The sequence below is a fragment of the Gracilinanus agilis genome, chromosome 1 (genome assembly GCF_016433145.1).
Source record: "Gracilinanus agilis isolate LMUSP501 chromosome 1, AgileGrace, whole genome shotgun sequence".
In the NCBI taxonomy this organism is placed as follows: Eukaryota; Metazoa; Chordata; class Mammalia; order Didelphimorphia; family Didelphidae; genus Gracilinanus; species Gracilinanus agilis.
The window spans coordinates 323,372,702-323,389,063 of NC_058130.1; the positions used below are offsets into that span (position 1 = coordinate 323,372,702).

General features: G+C 39.5%; 1 protein-coding gene across 1 annotated transcript in view; it reads right to left on the reverse strand.

Moving 5' to 3' along the window:
* The window catches only part of RASA1 (RAS p21 protein activator 1), a 114,974-nt gene extending 114,524 nt beyond the window's left edge, over positions 1-450 (reverse strand). The window contains exon 1 of the mRNA XM_044662901.1: positions 262-450. Coding sequence (XP_044518836.1) covers positions 262-417 — 156 coding nt within the window. The 5' untranslated portion in view covers positions 418-450. The remainder of the gene's footprint in view (positions 1-261) is intronic.
* Between the last annotated feature and the right edge of the window lie 15,912 nt (positions 451-16,362).

Sequence of the window (16,362 nt, forward strand, 5' to 3'; positions counted from 1 at the left end):
CTCAGGTCCGTCCAAGGAGTCGCCTTCATCCACAGTCCCGGGGCCCCCACCCAGGGGGGCAGGCGGCTGCTGCTGCTGCGGCTGTGGCGGCGGTGGCGGCAGAGGCGGGAAGCCCCCCGGGCCAAGAGTGTCGGGGGGCGCAGGGGTTCCCTTAGAGGGGGCGGCGTCCCCCGAGGGGCCAACGGGGACTGCAGGAGCGCCACCAACCCCAGGCCCAGCTCCCATAGTCGAGCACAAAGCGGGGCCTCCGACCCCGGCCACCGGACAGGAGGCGGAGGGGCAAGGCAGGGTCGCCGGGGTCCTCACCCGACACAGACCTGGGCAGGGGCCGGAGTCAGCGGCCGAGACCGTGCCGCCTCCCGCCCCAGAGGTCGCCGGACCGCCCTCCTCGCTCCCGGCCGCCTCGGCCGCCATCATGTTGGAGCCCGCTCGGCCCTGCCCTGCCTGGCCCTGCCCGTCCGGGAGCCCCGGGGGCCACAGGGCCCCGGCTCCTGGCCGCCCCTCCCCGGCGGGCCCCCCCTCAGCTCCTCAGGCAGCGAAGGAAACAACAACAAAAGGACGGAGCCCGCCCGCCCTCCGGCCGGAGGAGCCCCTGGGGCTGCAGCCCGGGCACCCCGGAGCGGCACAGACCCGCTACGGAAAGAGAGGAGGGGAAAAAAAAAAAAAAAAAAAACAGACCGCGACCCCGGCCCCCAGCCGAGGCGCGCACACGCCCCCACAGGCAGACCTTCCACACGCGCGCGCTCACTCACATACACATACACACACAAAAGGCACACACCCCCAAAAGAAAACTTCCCGGCTCTGTAACTAACTAACGAGTACGGGAAGAAGGGGAACTGGGCTAGAGCCACTGCCGCCGCCGCTGCTGCCGCCGCCACCACTACCACCACGGTCGCCTCTTCACCGCCCCAGTTCCGGCCACCCCCACCGCAGCCGCCGCCGCTGCCGCTGCCGCTGCTGCCGCTGCCGCCGCGGCTTCATCCTCCACGGGGCCGGAGGAGGGAGGGCGGGAGTAGAGAGGAGGGAGGGAGGGAGGAAGGGTTTGGGGGTGGATGCAGAGGAAAGAGAGAAGCAGAATCCCGAGTCGCGATTCCCAACCTAGATCTCGCAGGGAAACAGGGAGGGGAGACAGGAGGGGGAAAGGAAGACTAGGGGGAATTGGTGGGGGGAGAGGGGAAAAAAAAGGAGGGAGCCTTCCGCGCAGGCGCACCCTGAGAAAGCCTTGGGCGCGGGGAGAGTCCGGGAGAGAAGTTGATGGGAGGAGGAAAAGGAAGGGGCGGGGGAGGAGAGGGAAGGAAGAGGTGGGCGCGCGCGCGTTCGCGGCTCAGCCCCCACTCCTGCCAGCCGGGCGCGTGGCGAACGGCCACTCCAAATAGTCCGCCTCGTACTCGGCGGCGGCAGTGCGCGCGCCTCCTGAGGCATTGTTCAAATGCTCCCGCGGCCCGCAAGCCGCTTTGTTCCCAGCCTTCCCCAGTGCGCCTCGGGCCAACCCCGGCTGCCCTAGCCCTATCCCAGGGCTGACTGCTGGCTGCCAGCTGCCGGGGGCGGGGACCAGGGAAGGTGGGAGCCGGCCCTGGAGCGGAGAAAGGATGCATGGCTTGGGAGGAGAGCGGGTAATGGGGGAGCTTAAGCTTCCGGGGAGCACGCTGACCGTGGGACGAGACTGAAATGAGCCACACCCTTGGGGGTCTCCTGGCAGCACTGAGAGGAAGGAGGATACTATTAGTTACAGAAAACCTTTACCCCGAGCCCCTAGAACCTCCCATTCCCCCAAGAATGTGAAAGCAATAAGGAACTAGATGCCAATCAATCAATAAATATTTAGTAGGCACCTACTCAATGCCAGGCACTGCTCTACTGATGCAAAAAAAAAAAAAAAAAGTTAAGGACAGTTTCTGCTGTCCAGGAGCTCACCACGAATAGTGGAAATAATATTCAAAGCCCTTAAATTAAAGGGAACGGGGAAAGCTTCCTGTTGAAGGAGGGATTTTAGGTGGGCCTTTAGGAAGCTAGAAGGTGGAAACCAAACTCAAAGTCGTGGAGGATCAAAAGAGTGCAGTGGAAAGAGTACTAGAGTCAAAACATTGGTTGCTTTTGTGACCTTGGGTAATGAAGTAACTTAATCTTTCCAAGCTTCAGTTGTCTAATCTAAAAGATAAATGTCGGGTTACGTATTCTCTTCCAAATCTAAATTTCTATGACTGTAAATTGAAAATCACTTACATATGTTACTTGCACTTTTCTTCTTTCTCTTGGCTTCATTCAAGTACCAGCTAAAATCCTTCCTTTTCCGTTTCCTACCTCTTCACCCCCTTTAATGCTGATACCCTCATCTCTGTTGATTATTTCCAATTAATCCTGCAGGTATCTTGTTTGTGCCTGGTGGTTTGCATGCTGTCTCTCTCCCCAATTAGAATGAGCTTCTGGAGAGCAGGGAATGTTTTATTTTAGTTTGGTTTTTTCCTGGTCCCCCCCCCCCCCCTTTCCCTCTCATTCTTGTATTCACACAGTATCCAGCATACTTCAGCAGCTTAATAAATGCTTGTTGGCTGATTGACTTGGAATCTCCTCTCTCAGTCCATAGTGTTCAATTTCTTTGTGCCTTTTCTGATCTTATTAAGAAAGACATTTAACAATGTGGGTAGAGTTGAGATAAGGCAACAACACAAGCAAAACACTAAACTCAAGAAGTGTTTGTCTTATCCCCTACCCCTAAGAGTACCAGGCATGCACCATTCTATTAGATGTGCCAGGGCAAATAAAAGAGTGAAAATCAGCTCTGCAAGCTGAAACAAGCCAGAAGGACTAATAGTGAGAGATATCATTGCATACCACCACCAAAGTTCTCTCCCATGCCTCATCCTGGCATGGAGAGGGTCTTGAACACTATGCCAGACATCACAAGTTCTAGCAGGTCTTACCAAGCTGGAAATGCTTAGAGTAGGGGCCCAGCAATACTTTGTATCTGTTGTGCAAGGACTAGCCTAGCTAATTTCAAAGACACTCATCACCTAGTTGGCAATAAGAATATGAAATTTTCTACCACTGTAACCAAAGATACAGAAGAGTTGTGGCCTTACTCAGTTGAAGAAATAACCACACAGGCAAAATTACATTAAATCCTTAACAATTTAGTATGAATTCATTTATTAGGTGAAGTTCCTCTTTGAATGGAGTAACCAGCAGAAGAGTACTGACACCCTGGGTAGAAAAGGAAAAGGACCTAAAGAGGAAAGGATACAGAAAGGCATTACTGGAGACACCAAAGGAAAAGCTACTCATTTCATTAATTTGCCTATGGGAGGCTTTATCCATTAGTTCTTTTTACTTGGCATTTGTCCTGAGGACTAGTTCAACTCTCTTACCCTTTGTATCATCCTTCCATAAAATAAATCTGGAGCAAATGGGCCAGGACTCTGGGGGCTGGAGTTAGGGTACAGAGAAGAGAATAAAAAGTGGAGCTATTGAAAGATTATTTGGGGATTCATTGAAGGATAATGCCATTCAAACCAGCAGGAGTTAACTCTGGAGAAAAGGATCTGAAACAAGACAAGTTTAGTCCAGTCCTAAGAGGTGGAAGGAAGCACATCAGGAAGTACTATACTGAGCTTCTAAACCTATGGGCCACCCTAGGATAAAGTAATTGAGAATAGTGGATGAGAGGGGTGGAGCATCTCTTTGGCCTTTGCAAAAGTAATGAAATAACACCTCTCATGGCACACACACAACCCATAGGATAGGGTCAGATTTTTTTTTCCCGTCGGCATTCTAGCATTTATAAATAAGGAACAGGAATCCAACACTACTGCCTTATAGTTTCCTCTTTATGTTTTTAGATGTGTTGCCACACTCTAAGTAGGAAGAATTGTCTTATTTTACAGTTTGCATGAAGCTTAGCACACTACTGAAGTAAAATCAAATTCAAAGAGAAATACAGACCACTAATCTGTGCATAAAGATCCCAGAAGGCCCCATATTGACTTTATGTAATCTTATCTACATTTTATTGTGGTTTTGTTTATTTTGTTAAATATTTCCCAATTACATTTTAATCTAGTTTTGGCTGCATTCAGGAATGTTGTGAACTATGTATTTTGATGCTTCTTCTAATAGTGACTACCAACCCAGTCTTGGATTCCTAATAAATATATTTGTCCTTCACAACACTCTGGTGTCACAATCTCCACAATGAGAAACAACAGTTTATATTTAGCCCCTCAAAAATATTTTTGAAAGCTTTATTACATAGTTTAAACAGAAAAGCCAATACTACATGTCTTTTTCTTTTTAAAAAAATCAAAAATTATATTTTTCATTTGCATATTTTAAAGTATATGCTCGTGTTTAAGTGAAATTTCCAAACTGACTGAAAGGAAATTCAATAGGATAGATTTTCTTCATCTCATGTTCTGAGCATTTAGAGTTTTTTTCTACCACGGGTGGTGTGTGTGCATGCATGCTGGGACCTTATCTTTTCCTTAGCTGTGTTTATTTACACGGTGTCTCAAGTTTTTGTTGTTAATTTCCCCTTTGCATTCTTCTTTGTCTGGTTTCTTTACTCAGAAGCTTCTGAATTACTTGATTAAGATGTAAGTGATACTGACAGGAGAGTAGAAAACTTGTTGCAAGTCAACAAACAAAGTGACAATAAGCAACTGTGTGTCAGTATCTGGGTCCTGGGGTGTAGTAAGAGTGGGTGTTAAAGTCTGTTCTTTTGTAACATCTGTTAAAAACAATCTGTTAATGAAATTCACAGACAATATTAAATAGGGAGGTACTAAAAAACAAGACGAATCATCCAGAGGAAATTGTACAAGAGAAATTGCAAAATTAAATTTAAAATTTTAAGCAAATAATTTTCCATATTACATAAACACAGCAAACATTGTTTATTGAAATAGAGAAAAATCTAAATTTGTATAGATGAAAAATAATTATATGTAAAAGAGTTTACAATAGGAATTAATCTCCATGCTCAGTAGCATCTTGAATAATGGGTTAATTTCATTCTGGAATAAAATATGTATTGGTACCATTGAATATCAATTTAAGGAAGTAATTTCATTGGCAATGTTGTAACTACAATTCTATCATCCCTACAAGGTTAGTAGTAAATCATAAACTTCAACTCTAAAAGGATGTCAGAAACAGGCTAAGATACATAAAAGTTTGCTGACTTGCTTGAAGTCATACAGGTAGCAAGTAACAATTTGATCCCAGATTCTCAGACCACAGATCCAGTGCTCTTTCCACTAAATGATTCTCTAAAAGGATGGGGAAGATTTATGGTGTTATATGACAAATATGAAGGAATAAAAGAGAGAATTTTAAGAGATTTAAAATGTCTCAGGAACATGATCCTAATTCTAGTGCATAGATAGTCTTATACAAACATTTCCAGGTTTTCTTAATTATATGAATAAATTTAACTAACTCATTAATTGTGGCCAATGTCATGCTCTTTTTCTCCTAGATGCCCCTCTTTCATTGTAATCCTTATTTTACCTTTTTCAGAAGTACACATTTGGAGGGCCAATATATTTAGAAGACACTTGGATGAAAAAAATAAAACCATGGGAGGGAAATGGCAAAATCAGTCATTTAGTTCAATTTAACAAACTTCTAAGCATTATAAAGAGGAACAAATTCTAGTACTGGATGTATGCCCACCTGAAAGAAGTTAATGACAGGTTACATATTTGCCAAAATATCTATAGCAGTACTTTTTGTTGTAGCAAAAAACAAACAAACAAAAAAAAACTGAGTGGGTGCTCATTGATTGAGGGGATATCTAAATGATAGTATATAAATGTAATAGACTATTATCATTCTGTGAGAAATTATAAATATGAGGAGTTATGGGCAAACTTGGATGAACTGATGCAGAATGACAAAAAGCAAAACCCCAAAGATACGAATTTTGGTTATAATAACATTAAGGAAGGGAACACTAGGAAGCAGCTGAACCCATTTGAAATGCAATAACCAGAACTAGTTCCAGAAGATGGATGATACAATATACCTCTCTTCTCTCTATAGGGGAAAATGCAATATAGCTACTAAATGTTACCCACATTGATTGATATATTTTTTGCTTTTGTTTAATTCTTTTCCTTTTTTACAAGGAAGAGTTCAGTGACTTCAAGGGTAGAGTAGTATTAGGAAATTGGTTAAAAAAAGAGTAGCTGTATAATTTTTTAAAGAAAAGAAGAGATCTTCATTCTGGTGGCAAAAAAAAAAGTTTATTAAAAGGGACTTGAGATATGGTCGACTCTCAAAGATAATATTCTGACAATGACATTGCAAATGATTCTTAGGAGAAAGAGGGATATGACCACATAGGGAACCACTTAAGTTAAAAGATTGTTAAAAGCTCTAATAAAAGAAGGTAGAACATAATAAAGAAAAATATTTGCAGAAGGGTAGCACTGACCTAAAAGGAGAACCTGAAGGAAGCTTAAGTAAGGTTACAAGTAAGGTTAAGCTTAAGGCTTACAAAAATTTTAAGGAAAAAAAGGTTTGTGTGTGTGAGCTTTTTTAGACTTGCTTTTATGGGGAGGGAAAGAGAGAAAGCACCCAAAGTTACAAATGAGTTAACTACTTTATAATGGAATTTGGTTATATTACGTTAATCACATCATTGTGAAAATGACATTCCTTTTGGCAATATTATATACCTAGGTAATTGCCCATAATGGGAAATAAATTTGGATGTGGCACTTTAGACCAGCTTACTGGGGACCTTTAAAGTTAATAGGAAGAAGCGGGTCTCTAGCTGATAGTGGAAAGCCACTCTTGTTTTTGAGCAACGAAGTCAAAGTGAAAACTGTGTTTTGGAAAGCTTAATCTCAAAGCTAAGTTGGCTATATGGATAAATGACATATAGTTATGTGAATGTCATGAATAAGTGAAAAGTCTTCATAAGGGATGGAAAGTAAAATTAAGGAAGTGGAGAAGAAAAAAGTCATTATTCCACAATTTTAAATCTGGGAAATTGTTAGTTCAGAACTAGACAGGAGACAAAATTTCTGATGTTCTTAAGCAAAACCCTGGATGAACGCATAAATCAAAAAATTTTGTATGACAGTCCTACAAGATGAAACTTGTAACCTCAGATCCTTGGTCCTGGGTCATAATGGGTCATGATTACGATTTAGCATTACAAATTTGGGACCTTAGAGATCATTTTGCTGAAACCCCTCACTTCATAGGTGAGAAAAGAGGAAACTGATGCCCTAAGATGATAAGTGATTTGCCCAAGATAACATAACAAAGCCAGATGGGAATCCAGTTCCTTTGACTCCCTATTTCTAGCTCCCTCTTTCTGTCATTGATGGAAACTGGGAAGTAGAGCTATTTTAGAGTAGAATATAATAAAATTCATTAGGATAAAAAAAAATCCATACATGGCCCAGAATTATAGCACTTAATTTAGAAAGGCCAAGTTCAATATATTAGGACCTTCTCACAAACTGCTCTTATGATTTGTGCCCTCACCCTGGGTTTTCCCTAGGAACATTAAATATAGCTTATGTCTAAATCTTTAATAAAAGGATGATGGTGCTTTCCCCTGAAAACATTGGCTTATAATATATCAGATATAGGATGTATTATCTTAACTGACAGAAAATTCAAATACAAAGGAAACCCATCTTATTCTAGTCTATAAACAGTCTCTTTTAAGCTCCAACTCTCTCAGGGATCTATACAGTTCTCTAGAGTTGAGGCTCCCCCACAGAAGGAAAGGATTTGGAGTAAAAAGAAAGTCAGCCTCCTTCCTCTGAACCTATTTAATTCACATAATTCATGGTACTGATGAAAGACAAAATCCAGGTTTGCTGTTATCACATAGTGATTCTGCCTTTTATTGTTTCATGGCTTCAAGCTCCTTCTTGGTCCCACAACTCCTCAGGAGGTCAAGGAGTTCTCTATATATTTTCTGCAGTTATTGCCATCTCTGTGGCCAGGTGATTCTTCCTAAAACCACACAATATCCTAAAGCATATGCTTTCCTCAGGAGTGCGTTTAGATACACAACCTTCTCCATAACAGAGCTAAGTTTCTGTAGCTCATTTCGTATTTGAGTCTATCAGCCCTCATTATCTTAGCCAGGGCTCTGTGTTTGCTCTTCCATTTAAAGTCAACTGCAAGGAAAGCCTTAAGTGTATGGCTAGTGTTGGGATTATAATCACAGGCTATCTCTGTTCAGCAGCTGGACAGTGTTATCCCTCTGGGGAGGGTCAGAAGGCAGACACTGATAGAATTTTTAACTGAAAATAGGTCAAGACCACTGTTTCCTTGATGATATATAGCTCTGTATCTTCTTGATGTAATATTGATTATGTTGATCTGACTGCAAATAGTAATGATGATCTTGGATTGATTAGAAATTAATTACAGGCAAGAGTTGGTGATTAACTATATAATCCTCCCCAGCCAAAGAATTAATCCCAACTGTCAGGTTTGTGGGATCCAGTGACAATTTTCTTGATGTTGATGGACTAGGCCATTAAGCAGATCTCAACAACAAGTAACTAATTTAATTAATAAATACAAGAATATATTGATGGTATGGGGGGGATTAAGGAAAAATGGGTGAGGATAAAGGTTTTAAGAGGTTAAACTAAAACTAATATCTAGTTGATAAATAGCCAGGCAGTTCCCTTTGGAGAAAAACCTGGGTCAGAATTCTGCCATTCTGGCTGGTTTGACAACTTGGGCCTAGTTCAGCTGTTAGATGTCAAAGCTAAACTTGGCTGGTTATAAAAAGCTGTTAATCTTCTGAGATGAATTTCTTGATGGTATTGTTGAATATTGCTGCTGATGATTATAAAATATATTGAAGATTGTAGGATATGACAGTTGACCTAAGTAGGCTAGACCTTAGAGTGAATCAGCTAACTCAAGTCTTTGGTGAAGCTTCTGGGTTTGATTGGAGAACTTTTTCCCTTTCCACCCTTTACCACCCACCTAACTCAAAACTGAGTCAGTTTGCTTGGGGATGACCTCTTACTTATAGGGGTGCTCCAACAGACTTTCACTGTCTCATGCCTGCTCTGGGAATTCCAAAATCTGAACCCCCATCTTGCAACAGTTTGCACAAGATGGCTACTTGCAAAGCTATTTACACTAACCATCAATGAGTATCTTTTTTTTTTTTAAACCTTTAACTTCTGTGTATTGTCTCCTAGGTGGAAGAGTGGTAAGGGCTAGGTAATGGGGTTAAGTGACTTGCCCAGGGTCACACAGTTGGGAAGTGTCTAAGGCCTGATTTGAACCTAGGACTTTCTGTCTCTAGGCCTGACTCTCAATCCAATGAGCTACCCAGCTGCCCCAATGAGTATCTTTTAAAGGATAAATTATCCTTACTAGAATTGCCTCAAATGTGGTGTCTGTAAGTATGTTAATCTTAACCAGGCTCCTTCTTGTCACACCCTTTATATTTTCTCCCTTCATCTGCCATGATTAAAAATGTATAATCCTCAAAAATCACAACAGAATACCTTTGGATACATTGTCCTACGTTTTTAATTTGGGAACTTCCCGTTAATCTGGGAAATCTGTATAGTGTCAAGCAGTTCAATAAATGCAACAATGTTATCCTATGTTACATAATGGATTTTTCCCAATCCATTTCACCTAACAGTCTATTGCTGATTGTAAAGTTCTTTTCTAGAGCCCTTATCAGACAAGCCTCCTAAAATTAACAGTGTTTTTTGGAGGATCCAAACATTCCATTACTGGCCCCATTGCTTAAACTCATCACAATGCTATTTACTGTTACTTTCACCTCAAACTATCTTGATACGTTGCAAGGATGTCTTAACTACACTTTTGTAAAAAGTCTAGGCCCAAAACAATAGCACTCTTCCTCATTTTCTTTCTCTTCCTCCTCTTCAATCTTAATGCTAATAATAATAATAATAATAAATAGCATCATCTGAAAACAACTAAAATAAGACAATATTTTAATCCCCCTTTCCCAAAGGGAAGGAGTTATATTTCTTTTCTAATTGCTCCTTTCTGGTCACACCTTCTTGATACACTTAAGTACTATAATTGCTAAGTATCTAGAAAAGTAAAGAAAAGTAAATGATTGTAAAGGGATTAAGAACTGGTTAAATAAAACATAAGAGATTCTGGGAGGTAGGTTTAAAGTTTCAATTTACTAAGGTTTATCTGTGCCATTATTTGTCTAAAAAAAAAACACAACTAAATAAGGGAACTACACTACTAGTCCTCTGTAACTTATTAGTCTTGGAAATCTATGAAACAAAGAAAATGCAAAATACTTATAATCTTCAATTCTAAACTTCCTCTCCCATCCATCCTACTCCTACCCCTGCAATAATGGTGGCAAAATGTTAGGAAAGGAGGCAGATAGTAGTAAAGATTACAGTTTTTAAACAATCCACAAACATCTGCTTAGCTTTTGGTACTCTAAATGTAAGGTTCTAGTCCAATGACCAATAAATAGATAAGCTACTGGAAGAACTAAATCACATTCATCATAGCATCATACAGTAATCTAAACCAAAAGATAGAAGTTGCAGTTATTTGGAATGAGGGCTCACAGGGTCTCCTTAGCAAATAAGGGCCTTGGTGGGATTGGTTTTTATTATGAATCCAAAGGCAACAAGAAACATAATATCAATGGACATTTGCTCATTTCCTAATGCAGTACTTATAAAAAATAGATATTTGGGAAAAAAAGGCAAGCATAAAAATAATCATGGCTTATGTGTTAACATCAATTGTAGAAAATGAAGATGTAGAGAATTTTATGAAGAACTTAGCCTTTGTGAAGGGTTAAATTTTTTGGGGGGGGGTAGGAGTTTGAACAAAAACCAGCGTGCAGTTTCTTAAACACAAAATGATTTTTTTTTATTATTAGGAAATACAGAAAGGAAATAGGAAGGAGGAAAGTGAAAGTAATCTTACAATGGCTTGTATCTATACCCAAGATCTCAAGCCTAACTAAATTTCTCTAAAAATCCCTAAATCTATCTGCCTCAGAGGGCAGTATCTTCTGCTACGCTGAAGCCCTCTCCTACTCTCTTACACACACTATCTAATAATATAACCACTATCTATCTACCTTATCTACCCAGGTTATTAATAATCAAGAAGGCTATTAAGGCCTTAATTTCATTTCTCTCTCTCCAACTAGAGAGAGTGCTAATAGTACAATCTCTCCCCAGGAGACCCAGAGATCAAAAGTCCTTTCCAACGGTCTGCAACTTACAAACCACATTCAGCCACACCCTTCTAACTGTCACCAACTGCCAAGCGGCATAGCAGGGGTCTCTGACAACCTGCAAAGCAGGGGGCATTTTACTGAAAAATATTATTGTTCCTTTTTCTCTTAAATACAAAAAAGGAGAAATTAATAAAAAAATCTCTTAACACCTTCAATTTAAATCAACATATATTTTGATATCTATGACATCAATTCAAAAAAAGGAAAAGATGAGGACTACAATAATGATAACAAAAGTTAGAAAATAGAGTTCAGGAGTAAGAAATTAAACAAGCCAAAGACTTGTAGGCTAAAGAGAAGCCCTTTATCTATACCATAAATTCTTTCTTAAAGAAAATAATTGTCAGGCACCAGATATGACAAACAACAAGTAGAATCATTAAACAAACAAACACATTGACCATATTTTATTGGAAAGGAATGACACTGCTGATTTAAAAGTCATTTGGAGTCACATCTTTGAATAAGTAGTCCACTGAATTGTTAGAGCAAGGATTAAAATGGACACTGACCTAAAAGATTAAAAATAAGTGTGTGTGTATGTGTGTGTGTGTGTGTGTGTGTGTGTGTGTGTGTGTGGAGGGGGGGATGGCATGTAATTGAAATCGCTCTAATATGATCAATGTATATTCATCTGTAAAATCTTACTGAGAAGGACAGTGAAACATTATGAGTGATGTCACCTCATAAAACAGTGAGAAGCAATGAAAGGAAAAATTTAAAGAAAGCTTGGCAAACGATTGATCAAACAAAAGTCATGCAAGGATAAGCCTAGAAGGAAGAAAGGAAGACAACCATCAAAAAAATGGTAAAGATCTATAAAGATTTTTATAACTAAATTCTATATATGGAATCTCACATCACAGTCCAGGATGTATTGCTGGAGGAAAAGGAAATAGCATCGAAAAAAAAAAAGCAAAGATGGGGAAAACAGATGAACTAGAGGAATTCTAAGCTGAAGCTTTGATAGCACTGAGGAATCAATTCTCAAGGTATATGAAGAGGGGAGGATGTCAAAGGGAAACAGAAAAAAAAACCTTACAACTTATTATTATTTCATCCCCTTCCCCAAAAAAACAACTGAGAGAATATTGATGATTACTATTCCAGATACTTACTTTCCAATCTGTACAAAAAATATTTAAGAATAAACAGATACATTAAAGGTGTCCTTGATGAAACTTGCTTTTGCAAGTGATATTTCACAGCTGACCATATATTTACAATCATATTTGACTAAAAGATATAAAAAATGCACAGCCCTACTCTGCTTATTATTTGTTTACTATTGAAAAGCATTTGATTCTGTAGAATAATATGCCACCTCATGGACCTTTTTCTGGTATCTCTTTTACATAAATCAAAATCATCTAAGAGACTTTGAAAGGTGGAAGTCTTAGTTTTCCTCATCAATGATTAATAATAATACAGAGTCTGCTAATGACATAATGAATAGAGAACTGTATCTGAAGTCAGGAAGATTTGAGTCTAAATCAAGCCTTATACACTTACTAGTTGTGTGACCCTGAGCAAGTCACTTAACCTCTGTTTGCCACAGTTTCCCCACCTATAAAACAGAACCTACTTCTCAGGGTTGTTTTGAGTATCAAATGAGATAATATTTGTAAATCATTTAGCATAGTACCTGGCACAAAGTAGGCACCACGTAAATGTTAGCTATTATTATTAATATGTGCCTTAATTATTTCAAAAAATTGTTCTGATCCTTTTTTGATAGATTAATCAGATAGGATTAATACCCTCTATAAACCCTTATTGTACTCTTTAGTTCTCATGTACATCCTACTTTGAATTATATTTATTTGTGTGTCTCTTATTTGCCCCTTGCTAGATTATACACTCCTTATCATATTCATCATTGTATCCCCCTCACCATCTAAGCCAGTCTTGCAGATTGAAATGAGGCAATCTACATGAAAACACTTAGTTAAAAAAAAATAAAGTATTATATGAACATAAGGTAAAATAAAATTAAAATGAATTGAGACTGGCTCAACATTGTTCATTTTAATCCAATTATTTCTCAGTTCTCTCCTTTGCTTTGCCTATGGATAGTTTATAATTCTGTTTAGAATTGCAAGTTAGGTTCTTTCTAACCTAATTTTTTTTTCTTTGCTTACCAATGACAATGAATTTCATTCTATTTCTGAATGTCCTTGTGGTGATTTCACAAGATGAAAAAGTGATAGTTCTGAATTTTATTTTTGCATGAAAAATCAAAGTACCAGAATGTTCTGATAGTTGACAAATAATTCCAGTGTCATTTCATTTTCTTGATCTCCTAAGTAGATGGGAATTCTAATGTGTTCTTGCCTTATTTGTTTACTATTGACCTTTTCTCCAGTAGGTTTTAGAATACAGTGAAACAATCAGGCTTTCAAAGCCTGGCATTGCTAAAAGTAAAAGCTAATTTAGGCCTAAGGTTGCTAAAATGTAATACTTACATATACAAATCCTCCTACAACTTTTTATTTGACACAAAAATTTATTTCAACTCCTAAGCAACATGCTGTTTTCCAGTCTAGTTCAGAGAATATAGGTCCATTTAGCATGTTTTTTTGGATGCACCTCTATGGTTTTTCCCCTAGCACCTTTATTTCCCATAGTAGCATACAATCATATAAGTATTAACTATGTGCTTATGCTTGCTATTGATAATTTTCACTCCTGGAATTTCAGCTGATTATAAAAACTCACATTATGATTGCAAAGCATTTTCATATAGATTATGTAATTTGGTTCTCACAACAATCTAGTGAGGTAGGTAAGGCAAAGATTATTATCCAGTCATACAGACAAGAAAAATTAGACTTCCAGGACTGAATGTCTAGTTGTATAATTTCACAAGAAATAGGAATGGCAAGAATTATGAGGTCCTTGACAAGCTCTGAGGCTATAAGACTTGAACCATACTCTACCTGATGCTAATTGTCTCAAAATAGAGTCAAAATACCAATGAATGCAAGGTAATGATATAGTCCCCCAAAGATCTCATGTAGCTAGGCATGCCCCATCTTCTCCCACCCCACCACCACTTATCTGTGTAACATCCCTGTGCTGCCATTTTACAAAACCTTCCATCCTCAGTGCTTGTTCCATACCTAGTACTATTTGGTTCATCTAGGCTCTTTCATTAGTCAATACCTTTCATTTCTCTGCCTATGAAATCAGAGACAAGAAACCAGACTTGCTCGAGCAAGAACTCCTCTCTCTCACTCCCCCTGCTTTCCATAAATCTCATGACCATCAGCTACTTCTAAGAATAACCATGGTATGCAGGTAATTATGACCTAGACATGTATATGCTATGTCAGATGACCTTTTTGAAGTACCATTGCTGACCTTCTTCTTTCTCTTGTAGCCTAACGATCCCTGACTTGGATGTTTCTTTTCCTTTTTGCCTTTGCCTTCACTCCCTTTAGATAATGTTGTTGTAATGGCTGGGGACAGTATATAAAGAAGTCTGATATAGTGGAAAGAAGACCAGACCTGAAATCAGATGACTTCGGTTCTAGATCTGCTGCTTATCATATGACCTTAGACTAAGTATTTTGGCTACACAGGCCCAGGTTTACTAATCCTTAAAATGGAGACAGGAAGGCCTGGGAGAGATAAATGGACTAGATGATCTCTGAGGCTTCTTATAACTCTAAAATTCTGTGATTCTGTGATTGATATTGATACTAATTTTCTTTCTTGTGTCTGGCATGTAAGACTATTCTGAATCCACACCTTCTTAAAAGTGGAAAGGACAATTTATTTCATACTCTGCGATTATCTCCATTAACCAAGGCAAGGGTCCTAGTTTAAGACAGAGGGGATTTGATGCATCACTTTTTAAAAAAAAAATCAGTAACTCATTTCTCTCTCTGGTAGTCTCAAGTGAAATGATCAGCAAATTTAAGGATAGGGCTAAAAAGAGTTTCAGACTTATCTAGAGATTGCTAGAGTAGGTTCCTGTCTAGTGGTATATACTAGGGCAAGAAAAAGGAGAATTCTAATTCTTCCATTCCAAAGTCTTTCCCTATTTCCTGGCTTAAGTCTATAATTCTTCCACTAGTGCTTTGTCCTTTTAGCTTAAGCCTTTTATCCCTGTTAAAATGAAAATTCCCCTGGGAACAGTAAGATTTTAAGCCTTCATGTATACTTTAGTGTAAATTAAATTAATCACCTCTACTGAATTCCTACTCTATGCCTTTTCCTAGTGTAAAAAGTATTCCTGGTTCTTAAAGACTGTGCCAATGGCTCATAAGCTCAAGGGTTAGAGTTAAAAGCCCTGTAACAGTTTATTGTTTAAGGAGCAAGGACTCCAGGATGATTAATTTTTTAACTACAGTAACACCCAAAGACCATCTACTAAGTTGTACAGGGGAAGGTAGTGCCCTCTGTCAGTAGAAAGAGTAGCCACATGAACAAAATAATGAATCCTCAAAGTATTGAAACTGAAGTGAATTAAGAACCAGAAAACAAATTTTGAAAGGTGGAGACAACAGATGTCAATGATAAAACAGATGATGTCATGAGGGAAAAGCAGAGGCAAAGAAACTGGAAACTGGAAGAAGGAGAAGGCACCATATATAAAACTTCATTTGACTAGCCCTAACTTTTGGCCTAGATGCCTGAGATGGTTGGTGTCTAGTCCAGTGTCCAGTAATGGGCAAACTATGGCTGGCCAGATGCAGCCCTCTGAAATGTTCTGTCCAGTTGCGGGACATTATTCCTAATCTGACGAACACAATGAGTAGGATACAATACAATGAAACTTCGAAAGAGTTGCCTTAGAAACAGACTGACAGAGGAGCATTTCCTTTCCTTTGGCCTCCTCTTTAAAAAGTTTGCCCATCACTGGTCTAGTCTATTTTTTAGACCACACTCCTAACCTGCTGGACTTTCTCTTTCGTGTATGCCCCAGAGACTTCTTCACTCTGGAAGCTCCCTTACCCCTTAATTTCTTCTAATGTTATCTTTGTGGCCTCTTCCTCTGATTGGTTCCCTCTCAGAACCTCCAATTTAAGAAGGACTCTCAGGCCTCCCATAACTTCATTCCTCTCCAGACAGTACTTCTGACTTTCTAGACT